A 21,358-nucleotide genomic window follows, 5' to 3' on the forward strand; every position below is an offset into this window, starting at 1 on the left:
TTTGTTCGTAAGTCCAACAAAAGGTAATACTACCAGTGATATAGGTACTACATGTATGTGTATACAAATACAGTATATGTGTATGTATGTAAATATGAGTTTGGATGTAGTAGTAATATTAAACGTGGATAATTAATGAAAAAAACAATAATAAAAGTGATATAATAATACGTAATGATAAATGTTATTTACCTTTGAAGAGGAGTGGTCGAGCATACGTCGTTGTGGTGGAGGAGGAGGAGTTATTGAAAAAAGGACAAATGGTCGTCGTTGTTAGACTCTTCTAAAAGAGGTAGTGTTCTGTGGGTGGTGTAGAATTAAGCAGGCCTATTAACTCTTCATAAACTTTAATCACACACTCTGTCCGGGTTGCATCATACAAGTACAACTTAGCTTTGCATTTCTCCTTTACTCTTTCTCCCCACCTTCTTCCTCTACCTGTTGTTCCCATTAGCAGTGTCACTGGTCAAGCATGTAGTAATATAAATATTGAGTTACTACAAGGCAAAATACATGAAAATATAGACCAGTCAGCTTGCGTTCGTATCTCCGAATGTTCGCAAGTCGGATGTTCGTAAGTTGGGGACCTAGTGTATATACAGTATATTGTGGATATATTTTGTGATGTTTGCTGTTCATCCCAGACTTTACTCTCTCAACATAGGATTATATATTTTCAAAATTTAGGTTTTAAATACAAATGAAGTTAGCTTAGCAAGTTTGAAAAATGTTTGAGCTGCTGAAAAACGTCTGACATCACGTCACACAAGATTTGCAACACGTTTTGTTGTTTTGAAATTTTACCATCAACAAGAGTTGTATCTCGGGTTGTCTTGCGTTTTTTTTTTTTTTTTTGGTTCATGTTGTATCAGGACAAAAAAATTGTCATACAGCAGATATGCAAATTCTAATGTTAGCATTGATTATTTTTCCCATAAAAATGTGAGTATGGTAATTGTATTTGTTTGGCTCCAAAGTGATTCACAGCAGCACAGACTGTGGCAAAAAATAGCTCAGCCAAAGAATGAGGATATTTGCAGTAACAAGATCAAGTGTGACATGATGTGCCCTGCAGTGATCCAATTACCTGAGTGCTGAGACTGGCAACGTCAACCACCGTGACTGAGTTCCCACAGCTCGCCCACACCAAGTCGTCCAGTACCAACAGCGTCCGCACCGGCTCTGAACCCAACTTCACACTTCTGCAGGAGTCCAGGTCCCAAAGATCATCTGTCAAAATAAGTGCAACACCATGAATAGTGTTATTATTACCAGTATATCACTATGTTAAGATTGGACTTCGTGCTTATTTATATGAGCAAACAAATCACAAAAAGGACACAAAATAAAAAGCCCGACACTTCAAGACAAAATGTGTCATGATGGCAGCTACACGTCTGATAACCTCGTTTGTTTCCAGTTCAACACACCATCCAGTTCCCTCCCTTTCAAACTTGTCATCCTCAGTCACGGTCAAACGTTGGCATGCACACATCTCTCTGCTGCAACTAAAAGCTTTGTGTAACTTACATTTATTGTCACTTTCATATCAGACGGTGCTGTGGAATTTAGACTAGTGTGCAGCTTTTTCATTCCGGTATATTTAATCATCTGTATTAAAATTGTCAAAAAAGAAGTGAGACTTTTGCTGCACATTTTGTGGAGATGTGCTCTTGCAAAACCAGAATCCATAATAATTATTAGGAAATGTCGAACTCGAAGTGGTCCTATCCTCACTTATGGTCATGAGCTTTGGGCAGTGATGGAAAGGACAAGATCGCAGGTACAAGCACCCGAAATGAGTTTTCTCCTTAGGGTGGCGAGGCTCTCCCTTAGAGGTAAGGTGAGAAGCTCTGTACTCTGGGAGAAACTCGGAGTACAACTGCTGCTCCTCCGCATTGAGCGGAGCCAGATGAGGTGGCTCGAGCATCTGGTCAGGATGCCTCCTGAACGCCTCCCTAGGGAGGTGTTAAGGGTACATCAGACCGTCCGGGGAAGATCCTGGACGTGTTGGCCTGGGAACGCCTCAGGATCCACCAGGAGGAGCTGGACAAAGTCTAAGCTTCCCTGCTTAGGTTACTCCCCCCGGCAACCTGACCTCGGATAAGCGGAAGAAGATGGATGGACATATAGCATATTAATATTAGAATATTTATTTTGGAACTGACTTTTTTCCTCCTAATTTCTCGTCATAGTCCTTCATACTAAAAGATGCTAACAACATGGAAGGTCACACGTTTGTGCAGATCTTTGCTACCTTTCCACTTGATCCACATTCCAACATCTTCATCGCCACTTCTCTCCTGTTCCACTTGGCTGGAGTTAAAAGTAAGCAGACCTTTTCTCCTATGAGGATTAATCACAAGGCCCACTTTGCGGCTGCCATGGAGGCGCATGATAAATTCAATTACATAACATTTCCTTTGCTGCGCATCAATGAAGTGAAATTAGAGAGTAGGCTACACCCGGCCATTTAATTAACATTTTGAGTTGTTTATTTCTGCCTTCCATTGTGTTACAATGCCTTTTGACTTCCGTGGGTTAATTGCTTGGTGTGATATAAAGGTCATTTTTTTAAAAACTCACTCATGTAAGTGCCCTCTCGTTCCCTTCTCACCCCCTTAGCGCAGGCAGTCGATGGTCACCAAATGTCATCTTCCGTAAAATATTTTCACAGCGATAACGCGTGTGATCTGCTGAGGGTTGAGGAAGGAAGAGCTCGATCGACTGACACGGCGATGGCGTGCTGTGTGCATTCAAACTCTCACGTGGCAAGTCAATATTTGGCTGCAGCTGCTGACATATTTTCAGACGGTCCCGCGCAGTCAAGGGCGGCTGTGAGTCTTCAACAGATGTCCCAGAGCCTCTCAAGCCTGTCTACTGTCCTTCCTGTGTATACCAAAAATGCTAATATTCATGTGAGGATGCTGCAGCTCCATGTAATTAATCATCCTTTTTTTGCCTGAAGGGGGCACAGGCCTGTTTGACATGATAGTGCATCCAGCTACAAAGGAGAGCTGGGTGGTTATGGGGGGGAAAGCAAAGCACTGCTGGGAAGGAGTAACACCTCACTGAAGCTGACATGTTCTCTTGTGCATGCAGTAGTTTTCATACAGCCGCTGGAAGAACCACAATCAGTGACAAGTAGGCTACAAAGGTGGTCCGCATTTACTCTGAATTTGATTTACTGAATACCACATCACATGTGGCAGGTAATGTGAACATAATAGATGCCGTACTTACACGAGCCTGCAAGCTGGAGAGAAAATGTGCGCTCATTGTCTCAACTCCAAAAAGTGAGTGTGAAAGAGGCTAAGAATAACAACACTGAATCAATCATCATTCACTCAAAATATAGCATCACAATGCACTGTGGTTCCTATTGAGTCAATGCATGTCTCCATGGAGCCCAGGTAAAAAAAAAAAAAAAAAAAATCTATTTCACTCTAATATTATGGCTACAAGTCACATGACGTCAAAGGGAATGACCACATTACCAAACATTTCAAAATGGTAATCTGTTCTCGCGGTGTTGTATTGGTGTGTATTGTACATTAAGATTCAATTGGTCAACTGAAAAAGCTAAACATTTATGTATGGTAAATAAATCAATTTCATGATGTACTGTTATTATTATGCTATTTTTATTATGGACTAGTAATTATACGTCATCCCTCTCCAGACAAAACACTTAGAGCAGAGATGCAAAAGCGGATTGTGGACACATTCTGGGTGCGTTGCGAAAAGGTAGTCAAAGATTTCATAGAAATGTTTCGTTTACAGTTGAAGCAAAGCATTTTGATACGCATCTTCTACCTTGGTATCAATTGTATGCACATACAAAAGTGAAATGTTGTGGTATTATTTTGTGCAATTTTAATATTTAAATTGACTTTATTCTTTATTTTTGTGTATGCACTTATCATGTTCCTCCCAATTACTTAATAACGTGCTTTGATTTTTATTTTTGTGTATGCACTTATCATGTTCCTCCCAATTACTTAATAACGTGCTTTAATTTGTATTTTTATGTATGCACTTATCATGTTCCTCCCAATTACTTAATATGTTCTGTAATGTACTTTGCACATCTAAGTATGTGTAATTATGTGTATTTGTTTAAAAATGTGACATATGCTATGTAAAAGAATGCATTTTGATTTAGAATGGCAGCAGATATGTGGAAGAACCTTACCACCGTCTTTTCTCCCATAAACCATCATGGTTCCATTGCGGAGGCCAGCGAAGAGGAAGCAAGGCGAGTGTTTCAGGCACAGGACGGGGCAACCCTCAGGATTACTAAGGGTCAGGAGGCACTGAGCCGCAGTGTCCACGCTGCCGTAGACCAAAATTCTGCAGAAGAATATCAGGAGTAGGCTTGGTGAAATTGCGTAACACAAAACGACAGCATGTGATGTTGTCATGCAGCTGGATTGAACAATTATGACATTAATTAAGACTATAACATGTGGAAGTGTTGTTCTATATCAGCCATCACCGAATGGTGGACCTCAGTCCGGATACGGACCGAGAGATGGCCCTTTAAGGACCCAAGATCAATTAAAGTGAATGGGAACTATAATTAGTCTATTGTGTTCATTTCATTGTTTGTACAGTCAAACCTTTTATTATGTATGTGAAACTTGGTCCTGTTTTCTTTTAAGTTAAGCTTGTTGTATCAACACAATAAAGAGATGTGCAGAGTTTCATTATATTTTATATTCATATGAGCTCGTCTGTTTGGTGCAATTTAAGACAAAATGAGGTTCAGACCTTTGATGTGAAAAAAAAATGCATTAGCAGACCTCAGTCACTTTGAATTGAAGAACCCTGTTCTACATCATACAGCAGCATCTCACCGTCCATCATCTAACCCGACACAGATGTTGGCGCAGTTTCCCGGTGTGGCCTTGTGATCTCCAGGATCTGCTTCCTCAGTCGAAGAAGATTCCGGCACATATTCTAGACACCGGATGGCGGCGCTTATTTGCAGGCTCTTGACCGCCCTCGGCACAGGTCTGTTGAGGGAGAATATCTCTATTTGGCCCTGAGAGGCTTCGCCACCACCAGCCACCTGCAGGCAGAAGGCGCTCATGAGAAGTTGACCAGTAAAAAGAGTCACCACAAAATTTGAACTTGAAAACCTTTGACATTAAGACATTTTATATCGAAAATGTCGACGCTTTTATGCTATAAAAATTAGACAACAGCAAGTGACCTTCAAGTTGTGCAATGCCAAAAAATGTGAGGACATACCGATCTTCATCTTTTTAACTGCCAGAACTGTCAACTATCATTTGATCGCTAAACAACCAAGAAGAGTTGATTAATTCGCAGAAATGTGACAGTTCCCAACACGAAGACAGGGACAAAGCGGAGCAGGTTTCATTTAAATCAAATTATAGATTTTTCTCTTTTGATAGAATTGCAGAGGCCAGTGTTGTCTTTGTTTGGACATTCTTTGCCTGTCAGCAGTTTAAAGAGGAAATGAAATCAATTATCCATTCCAAGTTTGTCATTTGCAGTCGCTGCTCACTTTAGAATGCTGAACACATCTTATGATAGATTCACAAAGTCAACCCGAGCACATCAGAAAACTCAAAAGTCTTTTCATCAAAGAAGACAAAGTTTCCGGGAGGATCAGTACTGCTTAGGAATTATTGTTTTTTATGAGGCTATAGGATCAACTAAGAATTGATTGCTGGAGTCAGTTCATGATCTTGGCTTTACAAATGATGCTAACATTTGAGATTCACATGGTCACACTGACTTTGATATTAGATATGATCAAGGTTACTCTGTACACTCAGGTATACTCATACTATCCCAACTGTACACACCTGAAGCATGCCATGTTTGACTAATCAGTGCCCAATCGCAGACTTCCACATCCTTCGGCACGATTGGAAGAGGTAGACCAGGACGCGGCATTACTGCATGCACACACACATGCAAGAGTGCAATGTGTCCTAGTATGACTGTAAGGTAATCGCCAGTTCTTAACGATAGCCGACACATTTCCTAAGAATAAAAATCAAATACAAAGACTCGAAATGATCCAAAAGTCAAACCCACGACACGTTCGCTCGCCCGTGGGTCGTCAATTAACGTGATCACTCTTATCGTGAGTAATTAATGACAGCCACAACATTGTCGGATATAAATAATCAGAAGTGTTGAAGTGATGGGACAAGCAAGCGGGTTGTAGCACCAATGCACAGTGTGAGCGCAGGCCAGCAAGGTTCAGGAGAGGAAGGAAGAATCACGCCCGAGTCCAGCATGGTACCAATGGCCTTGTGTGAGTCTGCCCTAAATGTTTGATTACTGGAACCTGATGGCTCTGTTGTATACATGTACAGTGTCAAACAACTGGAGGATGCCTGGAGGGAAACATTGTGGTCATCTACAACAATGAATTTATTCCTCATTGGGAGATTTGTCTCGTCCTCATATAGTTTATCATTTAGATCAGTACGGTCCTATTTAAGTAAGCTAGGATATGAAGTGTTCCAGTCAAGCCCTCACAAAGAACCTCCATGGATGTCCAAGCCATTTTCCTCTGCAGTAATATCATACAATTAAAGTCCCGTCTTTCCCTGACGAGGGAGCAATTCACCAGAACAAACCGCTGCCAATCATAACAGGCTTCACAAAGAAATCCACACACCACCTGCTGCATGTCTGCCTCAATGGAGCGCTCATTTCCTGTGTGCAACATTGGCCTTTGTGCCAGCGTGACAATGCCAACGCTGACAAAAAACAACACTGCGGCTGCGCTTCCAACCCATTTGTGATGCATTTGCAATCACGCCACTATGGGTTTTGGATATCGCTTCATTCATCTCTTCTGTGAAAATACGAGGGCCCCTCTCGGTGGACAAGTGGCGTGCTGCCAGACACCCAAGATTTATTCTTCGTTTAAATCACATCATGTGATGGTGACATGAGCTAAATATAGCTCTTTAGCCCCCTCTCCTCCACGCTCACCCCTATTTGCATGCAATCATTTGTTTGATTTGTATCAGCGTGCAGAATCTGGACAGGAGAGATCCTGTGGGCTCAGGAGAATGAGCCAGAACAAATAATGGTCTGTTGAACAGGCTGAAAAGAAGATAGCTCCGACTTATCTTGCTACAAGGGGCTCAAAAGAGATGGTTTCAAGTGGCGCCTCTCCACCTACACGCTTCCACTCCACAATTCATGCGCTCACGTGTCCGTTCTAAAGCAATGCTCATTTCCCCTCATGACAGCACCGTGTCTTTCCTGGCAAAGTGGTCGCCCCTCATTTAGAGAAACAGCCATCTGCAGTCATGATCTGGACTGAGTCCTCCTCGCTGCTCAGGGGAGGAGGCAACTTCCCAAATGCTTCGCCAGCTTTAATTAGATTAGTTTGGACGCAGGACGGGAGTGTGGGAGATGAAGGCATAGTTCGCTCAAGTGTATCCACCATATTAGGCAGCCAGAGATTGTGGGTCAGAAGTTCTTATCTGATGCATTTCAGCCTCACCAGTGCTGACACGTGGTAGAATATACTATACTGTATAAAGTCTTCATTTTATTTTTCTTCAGCCATCCAGAGGTGGACTTCCTGGTGTGTTTTGGATCACGCATGTTCTGCACCAGGACAGCAGAACCCAAATTCGTTTCAGCTTGAGGTCACAAACAGATGGCCGGGCATTGTCCTTCAAAATGTTTTGGTAGACAGCATAATTCATAGTTCCATTTATCACAGCAAGTCTTCCAGGTGAGGCAAGTGAGGCCATTTTGAGGTCATTTTGGTTGGCTGGCCACTCCTGGGAAGGTTCATCACTGTTCCTTCTTTGTCAGGCAGATTTCTTGATTTAGAACAGGTGTGGCAGTAATGAGGCGTAGGTGTGGCTAGAGAAATTAAGTCAGGTGTGATAAACCACAGTTCTGTTTTATGGGGGCAATCACTTTTTCCACAGAGGGCCATGTAGGTTTGGATTTTTTTAATCTCCCTTTATAATAAAAGGTTTCATTTAAAAAGTGCAATTTGTGTTCAGTTGTGTTGTCATCGACTAATATTGAAATTTGTTTAACGTGCAAAAAAAATTGAAAATCAGGAAGAGGGCAAATACTTTCACACCACTGTACGCAAACCTTTTATGCAATTTTACCCAATTGGAGACGCATTCCGACACCTTCCTTCCTCAATACAGTGTGGGATTACATGCATTGTATGGTTAAAAATACAGACAGTGAATGCGGCGGAGCCGGTATTCAAGGCCTGAGGCTGCCCACGTGCTGTGTGCTTCACTGGTCATGAAGGGAAACGACAATGTGGCATTATTAAAAGGTTTCACTCCTTACTGTAGTGCACATTAACAGCTGCTTCAGCAAGTCTATTAAGGAGAGATATTATGGAGGCAAACTGGTGCCACGGAGATCAACTGTAATGTTACATGGTGCAGTGCACCAACTCTGGAATGGATGATAATAGGGTCTGGAGCAGGTTTTTCAATGCAGCCAAGACTGAGCGATATTTAACAGCACAGTTGTCGGCGACTGATGATGTCAGAAGGCGTGGTCAATATTGTTGATTAAACATCAGTATTGATCCCTGAACTGTAAATGATGGCGTGGACAAGCGGTGATATGGGCAAGATCAACCTGGATGAGACAGGAATTCCCAGATGGAGGAGATGGAAGTTGCTCCTTATTGAACGTTCAAGGCTTCATTCATATTGCTCTTTGATTTAGGGTAGTAAAGGATAGACTTGCAGCTGTGGAATAAGCAAGCAACAGCAACGCATGCAGCCTAGAGAGAGAAAGATGTTCGCCGCCTGTGTTATAAAGTGTCAAGAGACATGAGAGTCAGCTTACACACACTGCTTCATATCTCCAAGAGATACCTTGTTAAAATAACAGTCAAGTGCCAAACATTGGAGGAGGTAAACAGCTCTTGGACCTGGGAAGTTTCGGGTTTGACTCTCAAGTTGTCTTTAATGAGGTATTTTTCCAAACCCTCTGAGAAAATAAGTGTTCAGTGAAAAAGGGGCAACACTCAAGAGGACGTTCAGCATAAAAGTGCAATCAAGTTGAGGACACGGTGTCTCTTGGCGAGCCTGTACTCCGTTTTGCCACTTTCGGGGCCAAAAAAGGATTACCTGATCAACTGCCCACCTCCAAAAGGCAGGGGCAGAGTCATGCCCAAAATAAATTCCGCATCTTTCTTCTGCTATTATTCACTTCTCTTTCTAGAGCGCCTGCATTGTGATATGTGATGGTCTCCGCTCCCTGAAAGACTGCAGCAGACAGCTACAACTTACCTTTATGTTACACAGTAACAGTTTGATGTTGCAGTCACAGTATCCTAGCAACATTTGACTGCCCCGTTCTTACCTCTCAGATACATTTTATATGCTGTTCTTCAAATATGAATAAAAATGCAAACACAGAGGATTATTTCAAAAGTGATGGTTACGGGGCTCAAGGCTGAAACGATTCAAAACAGTAAAAGGTGGATTCTGTGTCGTTGATTCTGTTTTTGGCACTCAGTTGACTGTGTGTGTTTGTGTGTTACTCACCCAGAGAAAGCCTTGAGGTAAGGAGGTGCTGGCTGCCGAGAAGCCCAACACTGCGCAGTGAACAGGATTGTGGATGGCAGCTTCAAGCTACAGGAGACAAAATCAATATTGATTTTTCATACATCACCTTAGCAGTCCCCCACCCCATTCTTTCCACGCTGTCTCACCGCATTTTGTCTAAGTGACACACAAATCAGCAGTGGCTTTGACACTTTTCCAAATTCTATTCTGTTCAAAGTGTCAGACTCTGCCGTCGCTAAGGACTTTGTTGTTCCATGAGTGATTGATGACTTTCTGAACCTTTTTTGGAGGGCATGGCACACCACGCACACGTCAAAACTTGGACAAGGAAAGTCGCCTTGCATTACCACAAATTGTGAATCTGCGAAAATACAACCACTGTTTCAGTAAGTGGACAAGCAGCAGGGGGCGATAGCTTGTGATTTTTGTGATCAGCCAAAACAGTAAAAACACTTCTAAATGTGGACATACATGTTGCATGTAGTGTAGCTATCGGCTGAGGGCTGATTATTATCATCGTGGTGTGTGACGGGCCATGTGACAGGCAAATGGCTACTTGTATTTTGCCGGGGCTGTTGCTATAGGTGGGAGGCGATGAGTCGGGGGGGTGGTGGCCACCATAGTGCAGCGCGCCTTTAGCTGTCGTCCTCTGCGACGGGGAGCATCAATCACAGGTGATTTATAGTCTCCACTAACAGGCCCCGCCCCCTTTTCTCTTCTCTTGGGTGTGTTAGTAAACAAAAAAGGTCAACGGCTGCTGCTTTTTCCATTCGCAACGCTTCTTTGCCCCGCCCCCTCCCCCACTCCACTGTCTGTCTCCATCATTAAGCACGGTTCGACCTTACTCGTTCCTTTGTAAAACTTTTTCAACCTCTCTCCTTCTGCTAGTCCTCCATCAAGTCGAGTGAGAGGACATTTTTTATAGTTGATTAATTAGCAGCCATAACAGCATCCAATATGGAAGGAAGGGCAAGAGAGGGAGAAAGAGGCCGGGAAGCAGAACGCATACTCGTGCTGACATTTTTTATCAGTCATGTGAGAATGACATGTTAGGCCAGTTTTCCTTAGCTTCCGTTGTTTTGTTATGTTATTTGTCTCTGGAGGAAGTCCACCAAAAATTGCGGTGTAGTGGTTTTTAAGCTACCGAGGCTTCATTTGACATTCAAAAGCCTGAAGGCAGTGGTATGCATGTCTGAAATAGATTAAAACCATGACCATAAAGCATCATTCCGATAAAGAGAAGATGAGTACTGATGAGTGAAAAACTCCAAATATGAACATAACCATTAAATGGAACAACATGGAAGGCATAAAAAGGCAAGGGTGGATTGTGTGGCTATGACACGGCTGACACTGATCGATGGCAAACCACTTACCGGACTTCTTTAGCGCCTCGGCAAGCATGACAACAAACCCTGCAAGATCATTTCCAGCTGTGAATCAGCAAATTGTATTGACTGGCCCCACTGTGGGTCGTCAGCCTCAGCTGCATCAATTCAGATGCTCATACACCACAGCCATCTGTCCAGCAACCATTCACACTCACATTCACACCTACGGACAATTTAGAGTCTCCGATTAACCTAAAATGCATACCTTTGGAATGTGGGAGGTAGCCGGAGTACCCGGAGTCCCAACAGTGAAAACATGTTAACTCTACACAAAGTTTCTCAAATGGAGATTCAAACTCTCGATCTCCTGACCAGGGCTGCAGACTTTTTTTTTTTTTTTTTTAACCAGGACCAAAGTGGCCCCTAACTTAAAATTTTAGGATGGAAAGCAGAAAAATGAGGGGCACACACCTAAGTCAACTTGCAAAGTAAATATTCACATTTCCTCTCATTTTCACTGTATTACTGATAAATACTTGAGGTAAATGACAACAGTCTTATTTAACCACCCTGTTTCTGGCCCTAGCTTCTGGAAGGCCTCTTTGGTGGTATCATATGTACCTTAAAATGACATCACTTCATGTGACTTCAACAGTCATAACATGTCATGATTGTTGTGCACAATTATTTATTACTCCTTCAATATTTACTGTAGACCAGAAACCACCAGCGAGTCATCACACCTAAAAGCTTAATCATTATCAACATATGTTGAGTTCAAACATCGTTTGATTTAGAGCAGGGGGCCCCAACCACCAATCTGGTTCATGGGCGAGGCCGAACCGGGCCGTGGAGAACTTAAAAAAGAAACAAAGAAAAAAAGATTGTCCTGCTTAAACATGACAGTGTAAAACTATAAATTCAGTGTCCAGGTTCATGAGTGCAGGTGTATCCAACTTCCAGCTGATTAAAGGTACTTTGACATAAAGAAAGGAGAGGTGAGCCATTTGTGTTTTACGTGTCTGGCAACATTTAAATTGTACTTTATTTACAAAGCAGGTCTCCACTCAAACAGTGTGCTCGTTTGGCTTTAAATACAGACATCATGTCTGTATTGAACAGGTATAAAAATACTAAGAGTTGAAGCAAATATTCTTTGGTAAGCTACTCAACGTCAGCTGGCAAGCTACTGCTCGCTCACGAGCTGCCTGTTGAAGACCCCTGTGATACCGTCACTATCTTAAAGCTGGATGTTTATGTTTTGATGCTTTGTGTATTATACAACTTGGACACACAACTATTGTTTTGAAGACAAGACATAAAAATGATAAGAGAGGAAGAATGTTAAGTGACACTTTAAAAAAGTACCATAATTTCCGGTGTTTATGCCACGCCCACTACATTTAGAGAGAAAAACAGTTTTGTAAATATATAAGCCGCACCAGACTATATGCCGCACATGTCCATCTCATAAAAAGACTGCCATGGCCACCAGAAGGAGCTCATGAGCTCAGCCATGGCTGCCGGGAGCCATTGTCCAATGAACTGCTCTGCTGGGCATAATAAATTATGGGAAGAAGTTGAAATAACTGTTGTTTTATTTTAAAATCATATTTGTATTTTGTTTGTATTGGTACCTGTCTTGTATATTTCTTAACTGCCTTTCGAGTGTTAAGTTGCTGTGTGATGATTTTAGTTTTTCTATCTACGATGACACCGTGAGTCAGACTCTTATATTGACTGCGATTTCCGATGGGTTGACAAGCTCGTCGTGAGCTCACCTATAGCTCGTGATGGCTCCTGCCAAAGAAAGAGCTACCGTTTCCTCACTGACTCGTGAGCAGCACAGAGGATCGTAAGCTTGCATGGGGGAGGCTTTTTGCAGCAAGGGGAGGACGTGGGCAGGTGAGCTAATTAAAGGTAGATTTGTCGATGTGACAAGAGGGCAGCCCCGCAGCTGCTGGTTAGCCACGACCCAGCAGTCTCGCCCTGTCCGTTACACCCAGGAGGGCGCCGGCCCATATGCTGGATCCAGGTGGTTTGCAGAGGAGCTGTAATTCCTTCTCCGTGAGATAAATGTCTGTGATTAGACTCATTTCTGTGGGGCAAAAGAAGTGTAAGCAGTTGTTAACGGCCGCATCTCGAGGCTCTCTGTATCCTATCCATGTAAGTATAATATGACGAGGTTTATTCATAACTTGGGCTGTCAGGCTGTCATCCTCTAAGAGAAACCATTCGATGGTCGCAATTACTGTTGTCTTACATGCCAAGGCTACTCTCGGGTGCACAGCAATAGTTGCTTCTGTTCCCCCTAAGCGTCCACAATCTTGCACTGCTCTCACGTTCACAGCACACAGCTAATCCATGCCCATGCAGTGCACAATATACAATCCAACCTGAACTGTAAATGAAATAAACACATGACAATTTATTCCGTACCATTTTGGAATGCAACTCAGTGAGTGAACAAGCGGTAACAACATATAACACCATAACGAACACTGTCCAGCCAATGATAACATCCTGTTTGCACGTATTTACTCCCGCAGCCAATCAACTGATTGACAGCGTGTTACGTAGTACATGCCGCTGTTTTGTAGGTTAGTGTGCAGCTGATGCTGCAGCGGAGTTAAGAGAGCTAAATGCTGCTTGCTAAACCTGTATTTTGGCGAAACGAAGGGGCAGTGCAACATCCATTCACCAAGCTGAAGTAAAAAAAGTGTTTCTTTTCAGGTGGAATGGCTGTCGGAGTGTATGCAAACAGAGGAACAAGAGGTGAAACCGCATGAGATTTTTTTAATTTTCCAATGAGAAAGGACTCCTTTATAAAACGTGCTGCAAAGCCAAAGTAGCAAGCAAGTGTTCAGAGTGAAAAGTGTGGAGTGAATGTGTGCCGCAACTCTGCACGTTTTACTGCCGTGCTTTTATTTTGATTGCTGGATGTACCGAATACAGGTGTTATGTTGAGTTTGTGTTAATGAAAGGACCGTGAGGTTGGTTGAGAGTTAATTTTAAGGTTTTTTTTTTATTTAGACAAAAGTAAACGTATACAACAAATATGGCATAACTTTCAAGTAAATTTCCAGGATGAAATAGTGCCACAACAGGCTGCTTTAAAACAGAAAGTGAAAGTCAAATAAGGACATTAAGCTATACCTACTTGACAATATAAATGGTAACCAAGAAAACAAATGTAAAATGAAATTACAAACGAGGGCAGTGGTCTCCCAACGCTTCTCCTTGTGAGAGCTACTTTTACAAAATGAAAATGGCCAAAAGCTGCTCAATTTTGTAACATTTATTTTCATAGCTTCTTTCAACCCAAACAAAGCGAATATGCTTGTTTTACCAGAGCATTAACAAAATGCTGGTATCTACAACTCACATTTTGTATTTCAGAATGCATTTCTTTCTAGTGTTCTCACAGTAATAACTGAACACCTGAATGAAAAGCAGGCTTGCAGGCGCCTCATGTGCTTGTGGGGGGGCACCCTGGTGGCCCCGGGCACTGCGTTGGTGACCCCTGAACTAGGGCTTTTCTACAAGATTCAGATGGTTGATTGTAAGAGGCCATGGCTTGTTTTGTCTGAAGTTGAGAATAAAGAAAGCTACTTTGTGGAATCCTCTCTGCTGTCATATATCGGTCATATACAAAATATGACAGAATGGAACTTCTCAGGTTTTGGACAGGTGCAATACTACAGTGTGCACGATGATGCCGCTCACAGAGGTTTTTGTGTATGCTCATGAACTTGAAAAATTAGGGGCAACATTGCTTCTGAGTTTTCCCCCGTAATCTTTTCTTGGATCATCGCATTGTGAATTTCTCTTGGAGATCAATAACGTGTCTATCTATCTATGTATCTTCATTGTATTTAAATCATGCAAGGATCTGTTCACCTTATTGTCACCATACATGGCAGCCGGCACTGCACTGATACACCTGGGTAATCTAATAAAAGGAAGCAGCACAGTAATAATGAACATATTGTTCAATGAATATCTCTCTGACAGTGACAGTCAAAACTCACTGCATTTTATTAGCTTGCAGGCATACAAAATGTTTTGACTGATGATTAGATAATGCATTGTACAGCTTGTTCAGACAATAAGATAGCAATAATAATTATTATTATTATCATTATCATGATTATTATTACATTAAATTCTGCATCTTTTCCAGCCCTGTTGGTACAGTGTTTTCCAACGCCCCCACCCCCGAGTTCCACACACACCAATATTTTTTACACGCCCTAACAAGCACTAATAGAAAATTTCCACTGTTTATTAAGTGGCAATTGACTGGTACCAGCACCCCCGCCCCACTGCCCCCGGCTAGAGGCGGGATGGCACTGCAGTGCGAGTCAACAGTCCAGAAAATACTCGCATTGAAAGCATGGCTGCAGTCGATGTGCACTAAATGAGCTGCTAACATGGAACATTTGCCAATGGTGCTGCTCGGGTTTCCATGCTGGGCGGTTTATTGATGTTTTTTGGCCACATATGCTATGAATTACTTTTATGTGCCTAAGATGGAATTTGCAGAATATTCATATTTATGTTTTTAACAAGGTACACTTTCGCTTGCTTAGGTACACATCACAATGCAAGAAATGTACAGTGGAACACCCCAAAAGTGGCACAATTTGAAGGTTAACCAAAATTTTCAATCCATCACACAAGTTAATTCGAGCAATTAGATGTCATGTTGAGCATACCATTAGCTTAACAGCACATACAACAATCACAAAGCAGTGTTCTTATGCCGCCTGCAGTATCTCCCAAAAGAGAATAGTCACATTTCAGCAAACATTTTTATGACAGTGTATCTTGTCAAGGGACAATACTATAGAAAGTAAACTTGGATATACTTTCATGTAGTCGGAGTATGGTTTGTATATCAGTATAGATTGACTATGCGCTGAAAATGACAACGTACAACCATTATCTGGCACCACAAGTGAGTAGCAAGATAATAGTGTTTTGCCTACAGTCAACGATGTTGGAGATAACATGCTCAACAAGCGCTGCCGGCACTGGGGAGTAGGGGTGTCGACTATTTGATGATTTGATTCGAAGGAGTCTGACTCGACTATCAATCATATAAAAATGTCATATGATCAAGACTGTAGCATTCTGACTACATGGGGTGTGGCCAAGGCTGCTGCTGAGCACACATTTTTTCAAAGAATACCTTAGTTTTTGTTATAAATAGCCTATTTCGAATCAAAAACAACCCAATTTGTGTTTATGAATAAGTGAAAATGACGTGTGTTCAACAGAAGACCTATACTTACCACGCATTAATAAAAAATCACCTGATCAAGTTGCACAATCCAAAGCGCTAGCTTTGAATGCTAGAAAGACCGTCAACATCGACGGATTGATTGGCTCATAATGGCTACTGAAAAATCATCCAAAGTGGGGAAGTATTTTGAAAAGGTTAAAGATGACTCCAGAAAGTGAAGTGCAACTTGTGTCAGCAGCTTCTCAAACATGACGGCAAAATAACCAACAGCGTATCATTGAAAACAAGTAAGGCTGTTTATGCCAACTTCATTTTATGCCCCGACAATGAATTTTAATGCAAAACATTAGGCTGCTAACTGAGTTTTGCCAAGTTGTTTTGCAAGCCATGTTGTTCCTGTTCTATGTGCACTTTTCTGATGTGTGCCGACATCGACTGTGCTTTGGTTTCGTTACTTCTTGCTTTCTGTGTCAAAGAAATTAATGTACTGCTGTTGCACACTCACCATCCATGCTGATTTGTTTATCTGAGTGTTTTAGTCGGTTTGTTTGAGTAAAAACAAAGTCTCAAATGAGATCTGTTTATTTGTCGGCATCGCCCTTAGCTCTGCTCTTAAAAAAACAAAACAACAACAGTCGACTAACAATTGACTATAGACAAAATGTAACGATTCAGATTGACTATGAAAATCCTTCGTCGAAGACAGCACTACTGGGGAGCATCGGTTCATTGAGGGAAACGTGTTTCATGAGTTGCAACATGGACTGTGATATTCTGAATCAGAATATACAGTATAATAACATGCTTGCTGAAATGTGGGGGAGGTGTACAGTGAGAAACTGTACACATATTGTATTAATTAAGGCAATATTTATAAACAGTCAGTAGGAAACAGTATCGCTCTACAAACGGTTCCATTATGTTTCTGGCAAACATGTTCAAGGGTGAGTAGTAGTAGTAGTAGAAGGGGTTAACTTGTTGTTACACTTGTCTTACAGTTAAAAGTATAATTTAAAAGATTTACTGTACAGTACAGACCGGATTTCTATGGGGAAAAAAAGCAGTTTGTTGGAATTATTTCTGCATAATCTGTTTGGTCCTTACGTATGCACACGCATGCGCGCACACGCACGCTCACACGTTCTTGACAACCGCCACACTGCGCCAGCAAATTGTTGTTTGCTCTTTATGGTATGTCCGATACAACCCGCTCTCTAATGAACCTCACGCAGCATGACCACAGCACCAAGGCTGCTCCTTGACGTAATTTTGTGAGCCAAAAGCCCCAATTCAAATTCCGCCCACATCTCCTTGCACAGATCAAAGGACCGGGCGCCTGCTGTGTCCGCACCCCAACACACAAAGTCGTATGAAGACAATAAAACCATCCAAGGAGGCCTGATGTTTAACTCCTGATGGACTCCTCTCTGCGTTGATGTGTGCTTAAGAGCATGTTAATGTCATAATCACTGCAGGAGTCCTGTTTCCACGGCGACACCACAGCTCATGTCAACAAAATACCGCTTCAGGATGTCGACATTCATATGCAAGACTTCATCGAGCTCTTCCTCCTCATGTCCTTCGTAGCTGCTGCTGCTGGGCTGAGCAGCGGCGACTTGGCCTATAAATTTGATGCAAATTTGCTGTGTCGCTGCCGTGCGCCTTCATACTACACACACACAAGCAGACATACACAAGCACAAGGCACATGCACAGAGCGATGACTGCAGTTCCAAATGAAGATGAAAGCAGCACGCCGCCGCTGCATTAATGGGTTCAAAAGAGGCCATCTTGCTCACTTTGCCAGAGACATCAGCCCAGACAAGACAACATGTAGGACACACATGTTTGTCCACACATAGTGCTGGATTCAACTCTAGGCACGAGGTTGACAAGAGCTTTCCAGGAACTAGCAGCAAACGTCAACACCACTTTGGAGAATTCTGGTCAAATGTTGGAGTACGGTTACTAAGCCTGGGTGCTGATTCTATGGCGGCCCACTTGGCGAGGCAATACAGACCACCAACATGTCCAAAGTTCTTATGTCTCAAGCCAATTAAATGTAACTATTCTAGTAAAGACATTCCCTGGATATTCAATACAAAAGCTGAATTAAGAAATATGCCATTACCAAGGTAAGAATGCTCAGCTTTAACTGACACTGTCAGAGAGGTATCCACGTAACATGTCAACGTTCTTATTTATCACTGTGCTTGCAGGATTGTGCAATAGTCTTCAACTGTACTGCACCCTACAATAATGGTAATGGCAATGGCTCAATTTTATTTTAAACATGCATACAGGTTACATTGGAATACATCACAAGTTACAATTCACAGTTCCACATGTCCAAAAAGGAGTAGGAAGAAGCAAAGCTTATTTAATCCTACCATCAATTGCTAATACATTTGTTTGTGCACTTTGTGATTCAACTTACTATTTACCAATTATGAAATAGAAACCAAATTGAAATACCATAAGAAAATGATAAGGCAGTATCACAAAGTGTTACAATAGGAGTTAAGGGTTGTAATATATTGTTAACTTATGTAACATTGATAATAAATAATGATACATATATAATAGTTAGTGATGAAAAGTTAATAGATGACAGAAAGTTAGTTAATTGTTGAGTACAGACAATGGAATATTTCAAGTAGTCCTAAGAAATAAGTGAAGTAAGTGCAGGAGTGTACAGTAGATTGCGGTTCAGGACTCTTCTTCCTTGTACTTTGTAAATATATGCTGCTTGTACTGTTTCTTGAAATGGCTCATTTTAGCGCAGTTCTTTGCTCAATCCGTTCCATAATTTGATTCCACATACTGTTATGCTGAAGGTTTTCAGTAGGGATGTCTCGATCCACATTTTTTGGCTTCCTGTTTTTAATCAAACCATCTCTTTAGTATAGTTATTTCATCTGTGACTGTGTGCCTGTGAACAGTCTAACTCATCCAGGTCACTGTATTCTCAGAGCATTCAATCGGTGGCAACTGGACTGTTCAGGTTCTCTTAGAAGACATTTCGCTTCTCCCCCGAACAGGCTTCATCAGCTCATGCTCAAAGACGAGGTGGGACACACACCAGTCAGACTAGATAGGACAGCTAAAGTGTAGTTCATGCTCAAAGACTAGGTGGGACACACACACCAGTCAGACTAGATAGGACAGCTAAAGTGTAGTTCATGTTCAAAGACTAGGTGGCACACACATCAGTCAGACTAGATAGGACAGCTAAAGTGTAGATCATGCTCAAAGACTAGGTGGGACACACACCAGTCAGACCAGATAGGACAGCTCTAATGTAGTTCATGCTCAAAGACTAGGTGGGACACAAACCAGTCAGACCAGATAGGACAGCTGTAATGTAGTTCATGCTCAAAGACTAGGTGGGACACACACCAGTCAGACTAGATAGGACAGCTAAAGTGTAGTTCATGTTTAAAGACTAGGTGGGACACACACCAATCAGACTAGATAGGACAGCTCTAATGTAGTTCATGCTCAAAGACTAGGTGGGACACACACCAGTCAGACTAGATAGGACAGCTAAAGTGTAGTTCATGTTCAAAGACTAGGTGGGACACACACCAGTCAGACTAGATAGGACAGCTGTAATGTAGTTCATGCTCAAAGACAAGGTGGGACACACACCAGTCAGACTAGAGGGGGCAGCTCTATTCTGAGAGTTTGGTGGAAGATCCAATCTATTTATCCTCTAGAGGAGGAGGCAGGTCGAGACAGGAATGGTTGGCTCTTTAGTGGTGTCAAATGACCATCGTTAGGATACAATGGAGTGGGGTGTCTGCCCGCCAATCATGGTCGTTTGGGTGGTATCACCTTCGTTAGCATCCCATTCAGATGTAATGATGATCATGGACCCATCTGAAAGCAAGGTGGCTATGCCTTTTATTTATTTGAGGGTAAATGACAGCATTGTGTGTGGGAAAGGTGGTATTGTAGATCCCCTTCCCCCGTTCTCTACCTAAACGTAGATGGCTTCCCTAACTCCTCTTTCAAACCATCCTTCTTCTCTGTCCAGAATGTGTGTGGAACACATACGTAAACAAGATGGACGCGGCGCTCAGTAGATGCGAGTGTCTTTCTCACATACACAAGAATGCACAGGCGACTGTGCGCAGGAATACAGAGCGAGACAAATATAACGCCGAGCGTTTTGTGAGGTCTGATTTTTTTGATAAGGCATTTTTGTGATGCAAATGTATTACTCTTTTGAAGGCATATTGTTTTGAGAAGCCAAACTCTTTACTTGATGTCATACAACTTCATGTAAAAAAATCCGAACTATCCCTTTAATGTAACCATAATTTGTAGCACAAATATCAACCAGCAAAACTTCTTATCGTGACAGGCCTACAAGAAGGTTTTAAGCTTTTCTATACTTTTAAAATGCAAAAATATATGAGTATAGAAACTTTCAGCATAAATAAAAGAAAGAAAGATACAAAGTTGCGGGGTAATGTTCAGTTCGGCCCGCAACCTAAAGTAGGCTTTGCGTTTTGTCCCCCTGTGCGATTGAGTTTGACACCCCTGAATTAGCCCGTCTGTGTCTCCTTTAGAGGATAAATAGATTGGAACTTGCACCAGGCTCTCAGACTAGAGCTGTCCATCTAGTCTGACTGGTGTGTGTCCCACCTAGTCTTTCAGCATTAACTAGGCTAGCGATGTCCTATCTAGTCTGACTGGTGTGTATCCCACCTAGTCTTTCAGCATTAACTAGGCTAGCGATGTCCTATCTAGTCTGACTGGTGTGTGTCCCACCTAGTCTTTCAGCATTAACTAGGCTAGCGATGTCCTATCTAGTCTGACTGGTGTGTGTCCCACCTAGTCTTTCAGCATTAACTAGGCTAGCAATGTCCTATCTAGTCTGACTGGTGTGTGTCCCACCTAGTCTTTCAGCATTAACTAGGCTAGCGATGTCCTATCTAGTCTGACTGGTGTGTATCCCACCTAGTCTTTGAGCATGAACTGATGAAGCCTGCTCGGATGAGAGGGAAAACGTCTTCTAGGACAACCTGAACAGTCCAGTTGCGACTGACTGAATGCCCTGAGAATCTGTGACTTTATTTATTAGCTCTTGCGTACTTTCCCCAGAGCAAGTAGTATTATCTGCAAATAACACTAGCTTTATGTCTTTCGTGACTTTGCATATGTCATTTATATACGAGGTGAACAGTTTTGGTCCCAGTATT

The 21,358-nt window shown here is 42.2% G+C and overlaps 1 protein-coding gene and 1 long non-coding RNA gene across 4 annotated transcripts in view; one reads left to right on the forward strand and one right to left on the reverse strand.

Annotated features, from left to right (window-relative positions):
• Positions 1-1,635, forward strand: part of LOC129186900 (uncharacterized) — a 38,252-nt gene extending 36,617 nt beyond the window's left edge. The window contains exon 5 of the long non-coding RNA XR_008572316.1: positions 1,076-1,635. This is a non-coding gene — a long non-coding RNA (uncharacterized LOC129186900). The remainder of the gene's footprint in view (positions 1-1,075) is intronic.
• The window catches only part of arhgef10la (Rho guanine nucleotide exchange factor (GEF) 10-like a), a 155,259-nt gene that overhangs the window by 23,762 nt on the left and 110,139 nt on the right, over positions 1-21,358 (reverse strand). For all 3 annotated transcript variants that reach the window (XM_054785625.1, XM_054785624.1, XM_054785623.1), the window contains 4 exons: positions 9,549-9,635; positions 4,860-5,074; positions 4,196-4,353; positions 1,088-1,230 (listed from right to left, as the gene is read on the reverse strand). In XM_054785625.1, coding sequence (XP_054641600.1) covers positions 1,088-1,230; positions 4,196-4,353; positions 4,860-5,074; positions 9,549-9,635 — 603 coding nt within the window. The remainder of the gene's footprint in view (positions 1-1,087; positions 1,231-4,195; positions 4,354-4,859; positions 5,075-9,548; positions 9,636-21,358) is intronic.

This window comes from Dunckerocampus dactyliophorus, chromosome 8, assembly GCF_027744805.1.
Source record: "Dunckerocampus dactyliophorus isolate RoL2022-P2 chromosome 8, RoL_Ddac_1.1, whole genome shotgun sequence".
NCBI lineage: Eukaryota > Metazoa > Chordata > Actinopteri > Syngnathiformes > Syngnathidae > Dunckerocampus > Dunckerocampus dactyliophorus.